Raw genomic sequence first — 17,996 nt, forward strand, 5'->3', positions numbered from 1 at the left:
GGCAATAGGCAATGCTGTTCCAACTGCAGCTTGAGACACAGAGCACGCACAGGCAATATTTAATCTCCAGTATATCCCCTTCCATTTACAAGTGTAGCAGCAGATCCCTTCACAGTCTCCAGTTTGGAAGAAAAAAGGGGAGAGTAAGGCTGATGTGAGCTAAAAAGCAGCAGCTACTGGTTTGGGGCAAAACTTCCCTCCCCAGAGACACCAGTCCAGACTGATACAGGAGAATCCTGATGTTGACCTTCATAAGGCAACAAAGAACTCATGATTTATGTCCTTTGATATAAAAACAGAACTTACAACAAAAATAAAAGCTCCAAGAAGTCTATTGGACCTTATAAACAAAGTCTTGGACAAACTGGTAACTGTATTCAGTTTAATTTATTAAGAACAAATTAATTTGCAACCACTTAATTTCATCTAAAGGCTGACGAAGCAAGGCTTACAGGCTGCTTTCTTACTGACAAGTCACATCTTTAAAAGCTCCTTATCTAACAGCTCTCTGCTTTTGCCACAGCAAGTCAGAAAACTGAGATAAAACACCAGTGGTGCAGAAGCCAGAAACAAGGCACCAAGATATAGGAATTGAACCATGTTTAAGTATTTTGCATCCTGCTATCCACATAAAGATGCAAATTCTAGAAGAGATGTTAAACCTCGTGTTTCAAACTTTACAATAACCTCTAACCAACATGGATGAACTCTACCACACACACTAAGATTCCATATTCAAGCTCTCAAAACACACTTGCTTTTACCCAGTGACCTACACCTCACCTCCTGCTTGTCCTAAAACCTGCTTTAATAAAATTATATTGAGATTCCATTGAAAAAGAGACTGCAGATTTCCTCCTTGCAGCCAACAAACTTAACCATACCTGTAACTACAGAGATGAGAGCAAGGGCCTCAAACTGCTGGGGTCTAAATCAACACAGAGGCTTCTTTAAAATGTTGGTTGTATACCATGCACAGAGTGTGTACATACATACACACACACTCCAAAATGCTTTCAAGCCTTTCAAAACTCACTATAAATTCACACAAGTCCTTCACAATTCCCTATAGCTTAAAAAACACAAGAAGCTATAAAAAGGACTGTACGTCACATGTGAAAGAGAAAACAAAACCGTTTTTATTTTGGAATAGTTGGATTCAGCTGCTGTTTGGGAAACATATAGTCAATTACATTTATTTCTGTGACTCAGGATTCCTGCAGCCTGCTTCTCTTCCCAGAGATACCTGAGTTATCCCTTCAGCTTTCTGCTGGGCTGTTATGTGGCCACAGTCCTTCAGCTCATGTCTGATGATTAACACAATCCTGCAGAAGAGCAGAATGCTGCTGATTCTTTGCAAAAGAGCTCCCCAGAACGCAGTATTAATTTAATCTCATTTAAAACAGATTCAGCATTTCATTCTGCAAGGGAGAGATGCTTTCTACTATGTCAAGGCAGCGAGCAAGAAATCAAAATAATGAGTTCAGAGCCACATTGCTGGGTTCACACAGACTGGAATTCCATAACGTGAAAGAATAAACTGCTGTCTTGAGCAATTAAGCAGCATTTTCTATTCACAAAAGTACATCCTCCTTGGGCGTCACTAAACACCACACTGATTCCAAGCAACTCAGCTGCTCTTAATAAAAATAAAAAAAAAAAAAGAAAAAAGAAATCCTCTTTCTTGCTGGCAAGGTGAGTTACTGGAAGGCTCTTTCCTTGTCAAGGACAATGCGGGTCTGTATCGAGCAGACGTGGCAGGTTTGCCACTGCTACACGGCTCCTCCCTGTTGTAAATGCAAACAGGGGAGCTCCTGCCTCACCTGCAGGAGCAAGGGGAGGGACAGGGAGAGGAGGAAAGCACACACAGGCTGGGGAGAGGACAGGCAGCAACAGGGAACCGTGCCCTTGACACCCAGGGGTGATTTCCAGCTCCTCTCCCTCCCTACATAAACAGCCCTGTGAGGTACCTCTGCAAACCAGGAACCCCACGTAGCCATGGTATTTTCTGAAAAATCCTTTCCTTAGGATTTTTCCTCCTGAGAAGCTGAGAGGCCTCAGGAACGAAATGTAAACAATGGTTATCTGCTGCTGTGGAGTGCAACAGGTGGATCTGTGATTGGTCTCATGTGGTTGTTTCTAATTAATGGCCAATCACAGTCAGCTGGCTTGGACTCTCTGTCCAAGACAGAAGCTTTTGTTATCATTCTTTCTTTTTCTATTCTCAGCTAGCCTTCTGATGAAATCCTTTCTTCTATTCTTTTAGTATAGTTTTAATATAATATATATCATAAAATAATAAATCAAGCCTTCTGAAACATGGAGTCAGATCCTCGTCTCTTCCCTCATCCTAAGACCCCTGTGAACACCGTCACAACCCCAGAGCTGGGGCAGCCCAGGAACCCCACAGCAGCAGCTCTGTGGGGCTCATGTCACTGCTGGCACTTTGGGGATGGGACCTCCTGCTCTGCCCCAAAACAGCTGAGACCTCACCCAAGAAAGTTCAATTGAAACCAATGCATCAAACTCCCTCTGGGATGAAAGCCAACACTGCCCTGTCTGAGACACCCAACTCCATGGTCCACAGAGCAGGAGAAAAGGGAGAAGCTCTCCTGCACGATCTAGACAAGATCAGAAAGTTCAGGGTACAAGGTGGAAAGAGAAGCCATGGGCACAAGAAGTGGTGAGAAAACACCAAGAACTGAATTATTTCAGGCTATAAAGAGATGGTTATATCTTAATTGTGTCTGTAAGGACACATAAAAATGGTCTTTATCCCCCCATTTCATCCATATTTCCCAGAGCCAAATCAAAACCACCTTTCTGTACCACCCCCATCTCTCCAGAAGTTATTCATGTCACACACACTGTTGGCTGCTCCACCAGAAATTTATTTTTCTTGGATAGATTTTCCTCAGCCCTTTCAATCAGGTTCAGCCAAGACATACTCTCTACTCCAGGACTTTTCACAAGGACTAGACAATGTTTGTTTCATGCCAAGACACAAGGCAGGAGACAGAATAAAAGTATCTGTAGAGCAATCAGGCCACTTTCTACCTTCTGAGCAAACTCCACTGCATCTCAAGTGCCACAATTTGGAGCATCTCATACTCTAATTTTATTTTCAAGCTGTGTGAAGTCTGCAATAAATATCCAGCATTTCTATAAGGAGTTGGAAAGGGAGAAGAGAGAGAGGAATATTGGTCTGTTTCTTTAATTTGGACCATTTGCAACCAACAGTATGTTCTTTAATACTGGGCTCCAATTTGCAAGAATGGATTCTTCCTGAATATGGGATATTTTTAGAAGATGTTTTGATTGGTGGCATTGAAACATCTGATCCAAGCAGCAGAGCTCATCGTTATCCCAAATCTCAGTCTCTCAAAAAAACAAGACATCAATCTCATCAGGAGGATTTTTTATCAAAGATGTGTTCAGGAGGGTTTTCCTGTTCTTTTGGGAGAAGAGGGAGTGGGAGTGAATGGAGCATTACTCACCCTGCAGTCACCACTTTCTAGGAGTTGGGCTTTTCTAGAGACATGAATACTAGGCCTTTTTTTTTTAATTTGGTTTTTTTATTTACAAGCAGAAGCAAAGCATGTCACACTCACATGTCTAAAAGCCAGCATAAGAGCCAAAAAAACTGAACTGGGGCAACTTTCAGTCAAGTAATCCACGAGGAAAGGCAGCAAATGAGAATAGTTTGGAGTATTACACCATCATCCAGACCTTAACGCTTGGTAGAACTACAAAAGGTTCACACAAAGGACAGAATAGAGGTTCTCAAGCCACGGGGACTTTTGTAAGAGTGCTGCAAAGAGGCTGAGCCCTCCCTGCCCCTGGATGCTCCCCATCCATCTGAGGGTGAGCCTGAGCTGAGGGTTCCCAGCTTTGGGACAGAGTCCTTCTCCTGGCCCATCCAACTCCCTGCACGTGTCAGAAGAAAGCCTACAACGCATGGGAGGTTTTCAAACACATTCACAAACTCTGAAGCCAAGAGTTTCACAACAAAAGCCAACACAAAAGTCATTGTAGCAGGAACAAAGAGCTGTGGCTGCGAGTCCATTACTGCACAGCCTGCAAGGGTCCAGAGGGCCAAGCAGGACCTGCAGCCAAACCATTACACATTTGCACCTCCCCAGATCTAGAGGATTCCCAGCTCTGGAAGAGATACGACAGGTTTTTTTTCATTAGAGGAGCTGGAATGAACTGTGGTAAGAACTAGAACTGTGGTCAGCCAGTGCAGCTCTGCACTGTCAGCTACCTTGAAGGGCCAGGGAGTTCATGACTACTAGAGAGGGTGGGATGTTTCCATCTAAATAAAAAAGAAAAGAGCCTTGGTAAAAGGGAAAATGTCCCTCTGAAATGATCATACAATCTTGTGCAATAAATGCAGCTTTAGAAGTGACATTACCCAGCTCTGAGCTAACAGGCAATTACAGTGACTGGAAAAGAGAGATTTTTGCATGGATTTCCACATTCTCCAAGACCTCTCTGTGAATGAAGACAACACTTTTCCATCAGCTGTCTGCCCTAGTGTGTGTCAAAACCTGATCAGAGGTTCGATGGAGATGATTAATCCTGGAGGGAGCCGGGCAGCTGCTGCTCTGCTCTCTCTGTGGCAGGGAGGAAGAGGAGGAAGAGGAGGAGGAGGAGGAGGGGAACTACCTGTCTCCTTTCTGAGACAGCAGCATGAGCCACAGCTAAGGAGACAACCACAAATTCTCAGAACCCCCTTTATCCCACCAAGCATCAGCCAAATAAATAAACCAAGATGCTTTTGGACAAGCTACTCTCAGAAATGAAGTGAAACCCAGGAGAGCTCCATTACTTCAATTAATACTCCCATTTGTACCAGGTCAGCAGCTCCCAAGGGCAGCGAGGACAGGCACATCCCACTATTCCTCATCCAACAAATCCCCAAAGGCTGGGCAATGAGCATCCAACTCACTTTAAAACTCCAGGAGAGCTCTGTGGGACCCAAGAGTAGAAAAAGAAGGAAAAAAAAGAGAAAAAGCTTCCCTGGATATGCTTTCTTGAAAATTTTGGTTGCAGTCGCTCAAACTGGAAGGAAAATTACACAGTTTTACAGAATCACAGAATGGTTTGGGTTGGGAAGGGACCTTAAAGCTCATCCAGTGCCACCCCTGCCCTGGGCATTGACACCTCCCACTGTCCCAGGCTGCTCCAAGTCCCATCCAACCTGCGATGGGGCAGCCCCAGCTGCTCTGGGCAGCAAAGTTTTCTCCCATGCCTAATAAATTTAAGTAAAACCAATTTTTTTTCCCCCAGTATGACAACTGTAGCAAGCCCAGAACAGGAAGATCACTTTAGGTACTAGTTTGACTAGTTGAAAAATTCAAACACCTACATTAGAGAGGAAAAAAAATCCTACCAGAAAGCTCCAAAAGGAGGAGGGGGGGAAAACTTCAATTATGTAAGGCAAAGATTGAAAGTAGCCAAGTGCTCTGCATGCAGATGGTTGTTAACAAGCAGACAAGAAGTAGATGAAAGGGATTTTGAGGAATGCCACGACATCAGAGGAAAACAATAAAGAGAGGATTCCTCCAGCAGATTCACCCAGTAACACTGGGCTCCAGAACAGACCCTCATTAGTGGGGACCACCTCGTTAGTCTGTGAGGGGCTGCAGAGGTTCCCTCCCTGCTGGAGTCCTGCAGTCATTGCTGTTCCAAGCATCACAGTTAAAGCAGCTGGGAATTTACAACCAGAATCTTCACAGACGTGACAACAACGAACAAAACACCCACTGCATTTTCTCCTCATCCTCCTCTTTCAAGGAGCTGCATCGCTGAGCACTACGAAGTTTTCACAGAGCATCTTTTTATTGTGGGAGCAAAAGAGGCACAGGGTGGGATTGTTGGGGTGTCTGTGCAGAGCCAGGATTTGGACTGGGTGATCCTCTTCCAACTCCAGATATTCTGTGATAATTTTCACTAAAGCAATTGAAACATTCAATCGAGTCATTTTTCCTTTAATTTTTCAAAGAGGAGCACCTTGTCCTGGCACACAAATTCGTTGCTCAAGCACAAGAAAACATTGGCACAATAACCAACCCAATTTGCAGAGCAGCTAATCTGATCAGGGCTTACCTGTACCCAGCCTGGAGGGCTTTGGTTTCAGGAGTTTAACATAATCAAAAGCATGCCTGGTACAGAGAGAAAAGGGGGGAAAACAAAGGCAGAGCTGTGCCACTGACAACTAGGATGGGTCATGAAAATTTTCTCTCCTCAGAGGATCCCATTTTGAAATAAATACTATCTCAAGAGGCAGCATGCAGAAGAATTAGCTGCAAAAAGAAACAGAACTCTTTCCATTCAAAAGACCTGGCCATGAATACTCGAGGAGGGGCACTGGGGCAGGTCTGACAAGTGAAAGATTCACACAAAAGAGTGAACCAGCACAGAACCACTGTAACTGGAGACAGATGTAATTCCAGCCTGTTAGGAAGAATTTAAAATGCAGGAAAAAGGCAGTCAAAAAAAGAAAAACCAGCAGTTACACACTTCATAAACCAGGTTAACATCTAATACACAACACAACGTCAATCAGAGCCTTCAGGTAAGATTTTTTACAAGTATTACTTATTAAAAGTAGGCTTAAATAAGTCAGAGTTAAGCTGGTTCGGGCTTCCTGCCCATTTCCAGAGGCAGGGAGAGAGGGATGGTAGGGGGGAGAGAGAGGGCTGAGTATGGAAAGCAGTCTTTAGGCACAATATGAATCACCACACTGAGGAACCTTCCTTAAGTGCCTGGCTACTACTCAAACAGATTTATTTTATTTAAAATGGGATGATTTTGACCAATACACGCACAACAAACCTTGGAGAAGTCATTACACGACACTCAGCTGTGTCTATCACAATGAAAAATACTTGAAAATTAATTTGTATCAATTTAATCCACCCTGATGTAGGAAAAGTGGTTAATGCCTTGGGAGATTTCCTAATGTGCTTAGTTTCTTAACATTATTTTCTGCTGTCTCAGTATAAACAGCACCTTGCCTTTGACTTTCAGAAATCTCTGCTAATGGCAGGAGAGCTACCTACAACATGAAAGGAGCAGAGAGAGAATAATTTTCTTGTTTTAGCCTGAGACAGTAAAAACCAACACCACAAAATGTTGCATACATGGAGCAAGAGCCCTGCAAGTGTTCTGCATTCAAAATGCAGATCTACAGAAGGCTGATTGTCTCATTTTTTTGAAATAGCCAGCACGGGAATAGCAGAAGTCACATGGAGAAGGGTTCCAATTCACACAAAAATAGGCAGATTTAGCTGCTGTGATTTTTATTCATGCAACTGTCCCAGCCTAGGAATAGCAACGGCTGCTGAACAGAAATATTCTCCCCCTGGCCACTGGGATGTGGGAGAAAAAAGTCACCAGGAACAGGAAGAGCCATCACCTCCTTCCTCCCATCAAAGCACAGGGAGCAGGAGCTGGGAGCACAACAGTTCAATTTTGCCAGAGCAGAGCCAGGATCACTGAGCACTGAAGCTGTGCCCTGCTCAGACAGATGCCTGTCCCAATTTCTGTCTCTTGCACCCACAAAAAACCTCTCTGGTTCCCTCTCAGGAGTAGAATGGATTTGCTAATGCAACATCACCAGCCCTGAAACAGCCAAAGCTCAGCACTCAGGGTATTAAAGGGGAGCCACCAGGGAATTTAGGAAATGTACACTGAGCCTATGAGCTGCCTCAAGGCTTCTAAATGAAGACATCCAATTTTATCTCAACTAAGCCTAGAGCCCCCCATGAATGTCAACGGGTAACAGCTCCAAATCTTTAACACCATGGAAGGAGATGAAGCTCCAACTGCACACGGGCTGGGATGAGAAGCACTTTGGAGACAAAATGTTCTTTACCTGGACCAGGAGAATGAGCAACAGGAGATATTCCCAAGCTTCACCTACAGCATCAGAAAGATTTTGTGGCAAACATTCCCCAGATGACTTAAGCTCTCTTATTTTCCTGTTTGCTGGCCAAGACCAGTTCAATCTACGGATGGCTGCTCACTCCAGGCACTACATCAAACCCTCCCCTCTGCCTCCCATCACACACATTTCCCTCCAATTCACACCGCTTTCCATTAATATTTGAAAGTCCTCCCTTACACAAATAAAATTCTTGCAACATTTCTTACAACATCGTTATGTGTTACTATGGAAACTGCAAAAATGTCACAAAATACAAAAGCCTAAAGCTCTGCTGCATGAGGAGAACCCTGATCATTCTTAGTTCCCTCTTTGGGTAATTTGATGATCAAATGTTTGGAGCCTAATATTAAAAAAGTCACTATTATAGTGAGGGGGGGGGTTGGTTTGGGGTTTTTTTGGCATTGCTTAAATTACTGAATATTTCATTAAGCCAGCAGCCAAATGAAGTCACTTTTCACAAATCCACCCTGTAAGGAGGCACTTCCGAGGCAGTAAAATGACATTCAAAACTCTCTGGCATTCCATTCTGAGCAGAGTAGCTGTGGCTATCCCTGGATCCCTCTGAGTTTCCCAGGCCAGGCTGGACGCTGGGGTTTGGAGCAGCCTGGGACAGTGGAAGGTGTCCCTGCCATGGCAGGGGTGGAAATGGATGGACTTAAAGGTCCTTTCCCACCTAAAGCATCCTGTGATTCTGTGAGTGCATTTACAGACGCAGGATGCACAGACTGAACAGACAGGAGCTCTACCTCTTTAAACCAGAGGCTCTCTGAGAATCGGGGAGTTGTGCAGAGAGCACCCTGTGCTCATTCATAAGGCAGCAGGGATTGAAGTGCCTCAGAAGCAGGCGCGTCACGGGATGTGCCAGCCGAGCTGTGCCACCACTATCGCAGGGAACATCTCGTTTTGCAGCTGAGACACCGTGCTTGCACACAAGCATGGGGAGAGAACAGCCATCTGCCAGGAGCTCACCTCACTAACCTGACAGATCCTGGCCCCACAGCAGCACCAAACACACCCTGGGCTGCCCTCAGTGCTGGGGCTGCCCTCCCTGCCCAGGGTGACCCTCCTGGGGTTGCCCTCCCTGCCCAGGGTGACCCTCCTTGCCTAGGTCTGCCCTCCCTGCCCAGCACAGCCAGGACAGCACTGGCATGGCACACTTTGGCACATGGGAGGCACACTTTGGCACAGAGCTCAGGCTGGTTAGGGAGAGGCAGGAAAAGGGAAAACACCCTCCACGTGACCAATCTGCTGCAGAAATTCTGAGCCCGTAACAAAAGCAGTGAACAGGAAGTCTCAAGAGCACAAGCCTCTGACTGTCCCCTTTTAAACATTCTCCTTCACCAAAGCATCATGCCCCTCACTGCTGATGCAATGCAATGAAACAGCACATTTTTACAGGAAAATCCCAGGCATCCTTAGCAAATCCTTAACTCGGCGTGCCTGTGCCAGGTACCCTTCCCATAAATAGCTTGTTCAGTGCTGAGGTCAAACCTGGAGCAGGCATTCCAGAAAGTAACCTTATCCCAGGAAAGGTCAGAGGGGGGTGAAAAGAAATAGGACAGAAAAAAAGGAAAAAAAAGTAAAGAAAATAAGGAGCTGGATCTTACTTAAGCAAACCATTCCAGTACTTCAAGTGAAAGCAAATCTTTTAAATGCAGAGAGCCACAACCAGAGACAACTCCAAATGCACTGGAGAGTTGAATCAGTCCCAGTTGGCTCCAGAGATGAGAAGGGCAACTGCAACAAACCCAACGGCAATTCAAGCTTCTCTTCCCACTTCCCATCTGAATTCCTAGTCAATGCACAGGCCCTCACCTATTTATATTTTTAAGCCCTTCCTTTCATTCCAAAATCCAGCAAATAAAACCTAAGCCAATTTTTTTAATTCTCTCCTACCTAAAGCGTTTCATCTGAGGATGGCCCAGCAGAGACACCGAGCTCTCCAAGCCTTTGAAAGGAGACACTTGCAAAACGCCCCACATCCAGGGTGTGCCCAAAACACACTCCGTGGAAAAATCTCTTGGGGCAGTGCCAGTTTAGCAAGAAAAACATTTTCCCCCAGCTGGAAGTCTAGCACTGCTGAGCGAGTGCAACCAGAACGGATCTGCAGGAGGAGAGAACAGAACGGGGGGGAAGCCCCATGTCACTGCAGAATGAAACCCCAAATCTTTGAGGAAGACACCTGGGAGTACCTTTACAAGCCCTTCCTTAAGGAATTCCACGCTCACCCTTGCTCCACTTGTAATCTCAGCCACACAGGCATTTGTTGTCTTCTGTCAGTACCAGCATGAATAAAAATGCAGCTCTGAGCTGGGTCAGCTTGCAGATGCTGGTGTAGCACAGTGTAAAAGTCTTTCCCCATCCCCCACAGAGGTATATTAGCCTTCAATATTGGAGATTAGCTCTAAACAGGGCCCCTTTCCCTCGCTCAAACACTGACTTCAATTTCAGAGGAGACTGCAGCAAAGCAGATAAGTACCACACTGGGTTTTTAACACCAGTTCACATTCACAAACTTCTAAAAAAATTTTTTTCTGCTGCTTCAGATGTTGTGACAGGCTTTTTCCAATGAAAAGTAAAGTAAATATTTATACAACCCTATTCACAGTGTCACCCACAACTCCTAGAAAATCTGAACTGGAGCCTGTTCTTACTCGCTGCCCCACTGGGTAAGGGCTAGAGAGACAAAGAGCAGCTTATTGGCAGCACCAGACACAAATCATTCCCAGCCCTCTGCATTATCCTCCATACACCAGGCCAGCCCAGCCTGACAAGCAGGGAGAGAAGACCTGGCTCTGAACAGAACAACCCAAAACGCTGCAGGGGCACTAAAGACATCTGCCAGAAAGATGCTTTGTCTGCATTCAACACCCCACACACTCAATTCAAACGTTTTCCTCCACACAGCACTGATCCAAACGCTATTCCTTGCACGTGTGACCCAACTCTGAGTGCTGGTTCACAGAATCTCAGATTGCTCTGGGGTGGAAGGGGCTTTCAGCCTAAATAGATAAATTCAAACCAAAGCACCAAACTCCCTCTCAGATGAAGGACAACCACACTGCCTCATCTGAGGTCTGTGGATGGCCACTGACCTACAACAAACCTCCCTGCCATTCTCTACTGGTCTGCACGAGGATCAAGGCTCTAATAAAAGTCAGAAACAACTTATTAGACGCCCATAACATCTGTAAAAAGTGTACTAGGACCAGCATCTCTTTGAGAAATAACTGACTAGTCTTGTTTGCCCTCTTCCCTTAAAAGCAAGAGGGACTTGGAGTGTCCTACTTACTTCAGATACCTGATTAAGCATTTTTGAACAATCAGCCACCCTATTGTTCTGCTTTCAAATGCTAAGCAAAAACACTTCAGGATTTGCTCTCTCTGAAAGAGCTTTCAGGACTGCTCTCCTGACCAAGACATCACTGCTGAGACCAACAACTCAGACAACACATAAGTAAGTTCTCATAAACAGCTAAAAAATAAAGTTAGGCACCTTGCTGTCATCAGTACCTACAAGCACAGCTAAAATTCAACAAAAAATACCCAAAGTGTCAAGCAGGTGACTGAAAAAGTGATAACGAGTAAGAGACAAACTTTTAGGATTGCTCTGCATAAATCATTTAGTGAAACACGTTTGTGACCAGTAGGAAAAGTTTCCTTAGTCCCCATGGTGTGGGATTTGATTTCTGAATTACATGTGGGATCTGCCATCTGAACCATAGTTCCATAAAGTCATGGATTTAAGAAATATTATTTAATGGGCTTTGAGATACAGGCTTCATTATCATGTTCTTGCTTGAAAAACATAATCAATGGAAAAAAAATCAGAATCTCTAAATCCCATTTCTCAGTCAGCTGATGCACCAACTGCAGCCACTCCTCAAGCAACCCCCAACCCAAGTGCCCCATGCATTCATCTCCAACACAGGACTTGGAAATCAGTGCTGGGAAAAGCAGTTGTGAGAAATGTTAATTACTACTCCAAGCCCAGCAACTCTGAAATCCCAGCAGCACAATGTGACGCAGTGCAGGGAGGAGACAACACACAGGCTGTGAAATGATTCACTGCAACACCAAGTGCAGAAGGTGCTCGGATTTCCCTTCAGTAAATGGGAATAATTAAAGTGTGCTCGGGCATCGTGGCCATAGGCATCATAATAACCACAAGTGAATACTGCAGGGACTGTCTGACCCTTGGAAAGGTTCTGTGGGAAACCAGGGGTGTGAGAAATTGGTCACTAGGAACTTCAGTTCCCTCTCAGCAGCTCAATGCAACTGCCAACCAAACACTGACTTTACAGATAAGAAAACCTGAGCTAAAAGATAAGTCCCAGTTAAATATTTGGTTTCATTACCTTTTCAGAAAATTTTTCCATGGTACAGACTAAAGTTGAACTAAATCACCTACCACTCACCAGCTCATGTCTACATCACTGCATAGCATAGGTCACCAACCAGCCAAAAATAATTGACAAATTCTGATTAAACTTGTCTGCAGGCAAATCCAACACAACCTAAGAAACCACCATTCTGAGAAGAGCAACTACTATAAAAGTGCATAAGCCACATGAAATATTTCCTATTTAAATGTATTAGCACAGGGACACAGAAACAACAGGACTTTGGTGACTTTCTAAACCATCACTCAGCCACATAAACCAGATTTCAGCCAGCAGCCCTCCAGCACTGGGAAGAATTCCATGTCCTTCTCTGAACCACGTTTCACAAGCAGTTCCAGCATGCTGACAGCAACATAAAACCATGGAATGGTTTGGGTTGGAAGGGACCTTAAAGTCCATCCAGTGCCACTCCTGCCATGGCAGGGACACCTCCCACTGTCCCAGGTGGCTCCAAGCCCTGTCCAGCCTGGCCTTGGGCACTGCCAGGGATCCAGGGGCAGCCCCAGCTGCTCTGGGCACCTGTGCCAGGGCCTGCCCACCCCCAAAGGGCACCTGGGCTCTTTCACAGTCGCACAGGTTTCTCAGGCGCTGCTGCCTCCAGTCACACCCAGCCAAGGAAGTTTGGATTCTCCTCAGGGGAGACTCCCACCTGCCCTCCTCACCTCCTAGCAAAGGCAAAGCTGCTCTCTCCTGATCCTCACTCTGCACTGCTCACACCTCTAGGCAATCTCAGCTGTGAAGCAGACATGGGCATTGCTAACCTGCAGCAGACACAATCCAGCACGGTGGTCCTTGATGCACACAAAGCAAAGGGCTCAGCACAACCCAGTCCTGCCTGCACACACCTGCCTTCCCCATCGGCAGCCCGAGAACCAGGAGCACCTTGTTAAACCAAGCCCATGGCTGGCAGGGCTTCCCGAAGGTGTAACAAATCCCTCCCTGCTTTGTTTATGCATTACATGATGGCCTGGTTATGCACCTGAATGACAGCACCTTCCTGGGCAGCAGGTCTGGGAGTGCTTTAAAAGGAGCTACCAAGTTCTGATACATCCCTAACACCACTGGAATGAAGAATTTCTCAGGGAGATGGTGCTCTGTAGCTGAGATCAGGCAGGTCAGAATAGTACAAATGCTTCAAAGTCTGTCCTTGACCAGATACCAGCTCTGGAATGTCACCACACCAGAAAAACTCAAAGGTCAGCTCTTATCTAAGCATGATGTAAACGTGTCTTTGTCTCTTTTGGGCGCTCCTACTTGAATCTCTGAGGTGGTCAGTGACATGGCCACTCATGGCCAGCAGGTTCTGAGTCACTGCTGGTGCCACAACTCTCACTACAGGTCTAAAAGCAAACAGCAGATTTTTTTGGAGGGGAAAGTAGGGGCATCCAGGAGCAATGCAGAAGCAAGGGATGGTGACTGAGCAATGAGAAGTGTACAGAATCACAGAACTGCTGGGGTTGGAAGGGACCTCTGGAGATCACCCAAGGCAGGGTCTGCTAAAGCAGGTTACACAGAACACATCCAGGTGGGTTTGGAATGTCTCCATTCTACACTGAGATATTCCATCTATCAAAATTAAAACAATCGGGGTTCATGTTTTCCTTCTAAAGAAGTAAATTCAGAAAGACAAAAACTCCAGCCTTCTGCACTCACCCTAATGTCCAACATGGCTGTGTACCATCAGCTGGCCCAAGGCAGCTTCTGGGTGGAAAACTCGGCTCTTCCCTTCCTGCCTCCTAGCACTGCTGGAGAAGAATGGTATTTAGATGTGCTCAGAAGCTTGTACCAGCTCTTAAGGGTGACTTGAGGAGTTCCACTGACAAGCACCAACATGCACTGAGGCTCAGCAGTGCCAGAGCTTGGGCTGGTGTCACAGAATCCATCCAACAGGACGGTCAGTGCAGGGATGGCTCATTACTGAATAGCCACAGGCACCAACTTTACACGGGCTTTGGTGGGCCTGGCCCAGATGCCAGTGTGCATACACACCAGCTTCTGAACCCAGAGACAAACAGAGTGATCAGCCTTTTTATTAGCTTTCGAATCTTGGGCTTTTTAAGAACACTCAGAACATGAAGGCATGACTAACGCAAGGGGCGGAAAAGTCAGCAAAGAATTTCACGCGCCGTGTCTCTGAATGCTGCACTTCCTCTTGGGATTAAGGAGTGGCAAAGAAATTTCACTTTGCTAGACAACACGTGAAGCCGTGAAACCCACAATATGGGAAATTTAATATTATTTTGGGCAGATTTTTCGTCAAATGTCTCCTCCAATAACTACTACAAGACTTAGAAATACAATTCTACTACTAAACCCAACAGTAGGTTTGTGGATGTTATAAAACAGGAATAAAGTTACTAAACTCTTGTTTCTAACAGCACAAGAACCCCTTTATGTCCACCCAGGAGAGATCACATGATCAGCTAGCTACCAGCTTTGCACTGGGAGAAACCCAATCTCAAGCCACATTTACAGCTTCACATGCAGAAATTCATCCCGTGCCACCATCCCAAAACATAATGTGACATTTAGCTGGAATTTGATATTCAAAAGCTGTAACATCTGGTTACCGGCACTCATCCACATGAGCATGCTCTCAGAGGATGCTGAAGTTACCAAGTGCTCACAGCTCACATCCACCCAGCTCAGTAAAATCTGTCACACAGCCCTCGACCAGTCACTCACACAGTCGGGACAACAGGTATCCAAATCCATTCAGAGATTTCTCCAGAGAGATGTGAAGAACCCCAGGACAGTGCAGGAATTCAGAGGTCCTGGTGACTATTTCCAGCCTGGATGTGAAAGCCATTGGCATTCCAGCCAGGACCCCTGAGCCCATGGCTGGGACCTTTTTGTTGACGATAACGACACTCCACAAACTGAGGTCCAACACATCCATCAGGGTGGAAGAGACCATCTACTGATGCAAGGAAGATATCAAACTAGACACAGAATATGGCCTTTTAAGAGATTTTTACAAAATAGTGTGGTATGCACTCCCAGGGAAAATTCTGGGTTTGGAACAAAAACTTCCCTTCTTCCCTGATCTGTCTCAGGACATTTTGCCTTAAGAAGGATCTTCCTCCTCCACACACACACTGACACCTAATACTTATGCAAACAGCATCCAGTTAACAACATAATTATGAAGCTGTTGTCATCATTTAATGCAACTCACAGACAAGAAGAAAATTCCCAGCAGTAATTTCCCAGATTCAAGAAGGGAACACACTCATTTCACACTTCCGCTGGCACTTGAACCAAATCCTTTCTGAGTACTTTTTTCCAGGCAATCCATTTAACAAATAAAATAATTCCCCAATGATAAATACGCTGTCAGCCACACAGATTCAGACTGGCCTTACTTTATACAACAGGTTTACAACAAATATTCCCATTGTAAAACAACAAGCATTTCCTTTCAGGAGACAGGACCAAAGCCTCTTGGAGAGAAACATTCCAGGTTTGTATCTGCAGCTCACCCTACTCCAGCCAGCCACTATTTCCACAACTTGCTGCTCCAAAAACACCAAAGAATATTTCCAGTAAGCATGAGGAATTTTATCTTCAGTGCTGTACGTGCTGCAAACCACACCACACCAGTTTTAACAATTCTTTGACCTAAGATCATCCAAAATTCAGGGTTCCTACAAAAACCACATTTCTACCTGCCACCTTCCACCTTGCTCCCCAGCACCAAAAGGAAACAAGTGAGTGCTACTTACAGTGGTACGTGGGGTTGTTCTGGGTCTGCTTTGGTCAGTTCCTCTTCTTCAACGTCCGACTCTCCCCCCGAGCTGCTGTCAGTGACATCCGAGTCAAAGGCCTGCTCGCTGCATCTCAAGTTGGCCATGCCACTGGCCGTGAATCTCTCCAGTTCCTCTGATATTGAATCACTCTTCAGGAAGTTGCTCAGGCCTTCCGAAGTAACTGTCTCGCTCGCAGCTTTCCTCAAGGCTGCTTCTGCTTTTCTGGTCAGCATCAGCTGGCTCCGATGCCTCAGGGGGTCCAAGGCTGGAAGCTTGCTCAGCGTTTTCTCCAAGAAGCCGCCCAACTGCTGCTGGATGTGTCTCTCCACCTGCTTGGCCTGCACCACCTGCAAGCGCTTCTGCAGCCGCCGGGCTCGGCTCTCGATGTCCGCCTGCCGCCGCAGCAGGGCCCTCGTCCTCATCTCCGAGTCCAGGGCGCTGTGGTGACCAGGCAGCACGGAGGGCTTCTGCTCCTCCAGCTTACTGCTGCCGACACCGGGCACCCGCGCGTCCCCGCTGCCGCCCTCCAGCACCCACTGCTGCTCTGTGGAGTTTAGGGAGGATTTATTTGCAGTGCTATTATTGCTAAAGGGAGTTGCGTGCTCTGCATCAAGGCTTCTGTGTGGAAGAGTGCAATTGGTCAACCCGGTCTTCAAGTCCCCCAATTCAGAACCTCCTGTATTATAGTCAACAGTCTGGAGGGCAGCAGAAGGAGAAGCACACTTCCCACCATTCAGAGAACTAGAGTTTTCATGGTCTGAATTGGTACTTTTGGCCAATTTCTTGGCCAAGCCATTCACAGGCGCTTGAGGGAGAGGTGGCTGGCTATTAGTACTCATTGTTTTTAGATTCTCCAAAGTGAATTCCAACACTGGTTGCCTCCCCAACAGATCACTTGTTTTCAAAAAGGACTGAGATAAGAGAGAGTGAGATTTAAGGACTGTCTGCTTGTTGAAGACTCCTTGCAGCTTCAGAGGCTCTTTTGAAGAGACAGATGTTACATCCGAGCAGAGATAAGAGGCCACTAGCGGCTGCAGCTTGCCCAGCTCTTCCTTGGTGGGGTTGTTTCGGAAATCTAGACTGGGATCCTCCGGAGCAATGGCTTTCCTTTTGGTGCCGTTGGCAGCCAGGAGGATGTTGTTGGCGTTGCCGTTGCTCTCGGCACTGCCAGGCGACAAGGTGGAGGACGGGGGAGCCAGCTTGAATCGGATGTGGTGAGCTTCGGCTGCTGCGTCAGTGAGAGCGGGCGCCATCGCAGCCATTCAGCACAGACACACGGGAAGTCCAGCCTCTCCCGCTGCCGAGGCCAGCTCCACTGCCTCCCACTGCCGCTCCCGAGGGCAGCCTGCACGGGGGAAGGCAAAACACACAGTCAGGCGCTTGGGGGAAATAAATCAAAAAACACTTGGAAAACAGCAGCGAGATATGGATGCGACGCTTGCGCTTCGCCACGCTGAGCGCGGCCTCCTCCCCCTAGAGCCCCAGCTGCTCAGCAGAGCAGCACCAGGGAACAGAAACAGGAACACACAGCCCTCCAGAACCCCAGGATCTCCCACAGTTGGTGCCTGTCTGGAACTGCTACTCCCATCTTTCACAGAACCCTTCCAGGCCTCCATGAAAGCTCCAGCCCTGGATGCTCCTATTCTTCAATGCCAGCAGCTCACCAACTTCATCATTAAAATCCCTGAGCTACACCTATGAAATAGCTTTCAGTGCTTCTACTGCCAGCTCAGGGGTCTTAAAAATGACAAATTTGACTATAACATGTAATACAGACTGGGCTTGAGGGGAACAAATCTCCATATGCTTAAACTCCCAGTGGCTGAAGGAACCCCACTGCTTCCCTGAAACCGGGATTTCAAGAAAGTCTCTTCCCCGGTGTATACGAAA

The 17,996-nt window shown here is 46.4% G+C and overlaps 1 protein-coding gene across 1 annotated transcript in view; it reads right to left on the bottom strand.

Moving 5' to 3' along the window:
* Positions 1 to 17,452, bottom strand: part of KANSL1 (KAT8 regulatory NSL complex subunit 1) — a 59,452-nt gene extending 42,000 nt beyond the window's left edge. Inside the window, 1 exon segment of the mRNA XM_031064384.1 lies at positions 16,083 to 17,452. Coding sequence (XP_030920244.1) covers positions 16,083 to 17,368 — 1,286 coding nt within the window. The 5' untranslated portion in view covers positions 17,369 to 17,452.
* Positions 17,453 to 17,996: the final 544 nt, after the last annotated feature.

The sequence above is a fragment of the Geospiza fortis genome, unplaced genomic scaffold (assembly GCF_000277835.1).
Source record: "Geospiza fortis unplaced genomic scaffold, GeoFor_1.0 scaffold344, whole genome shotgun sequence".
Classification (NCBI taxonomy): domain Eukaryota; kingdom Metazoa; phylum Chordata; class Aves; order Passeriformes; family Thraupidae; genus Geospiza; species Geospiza fortis.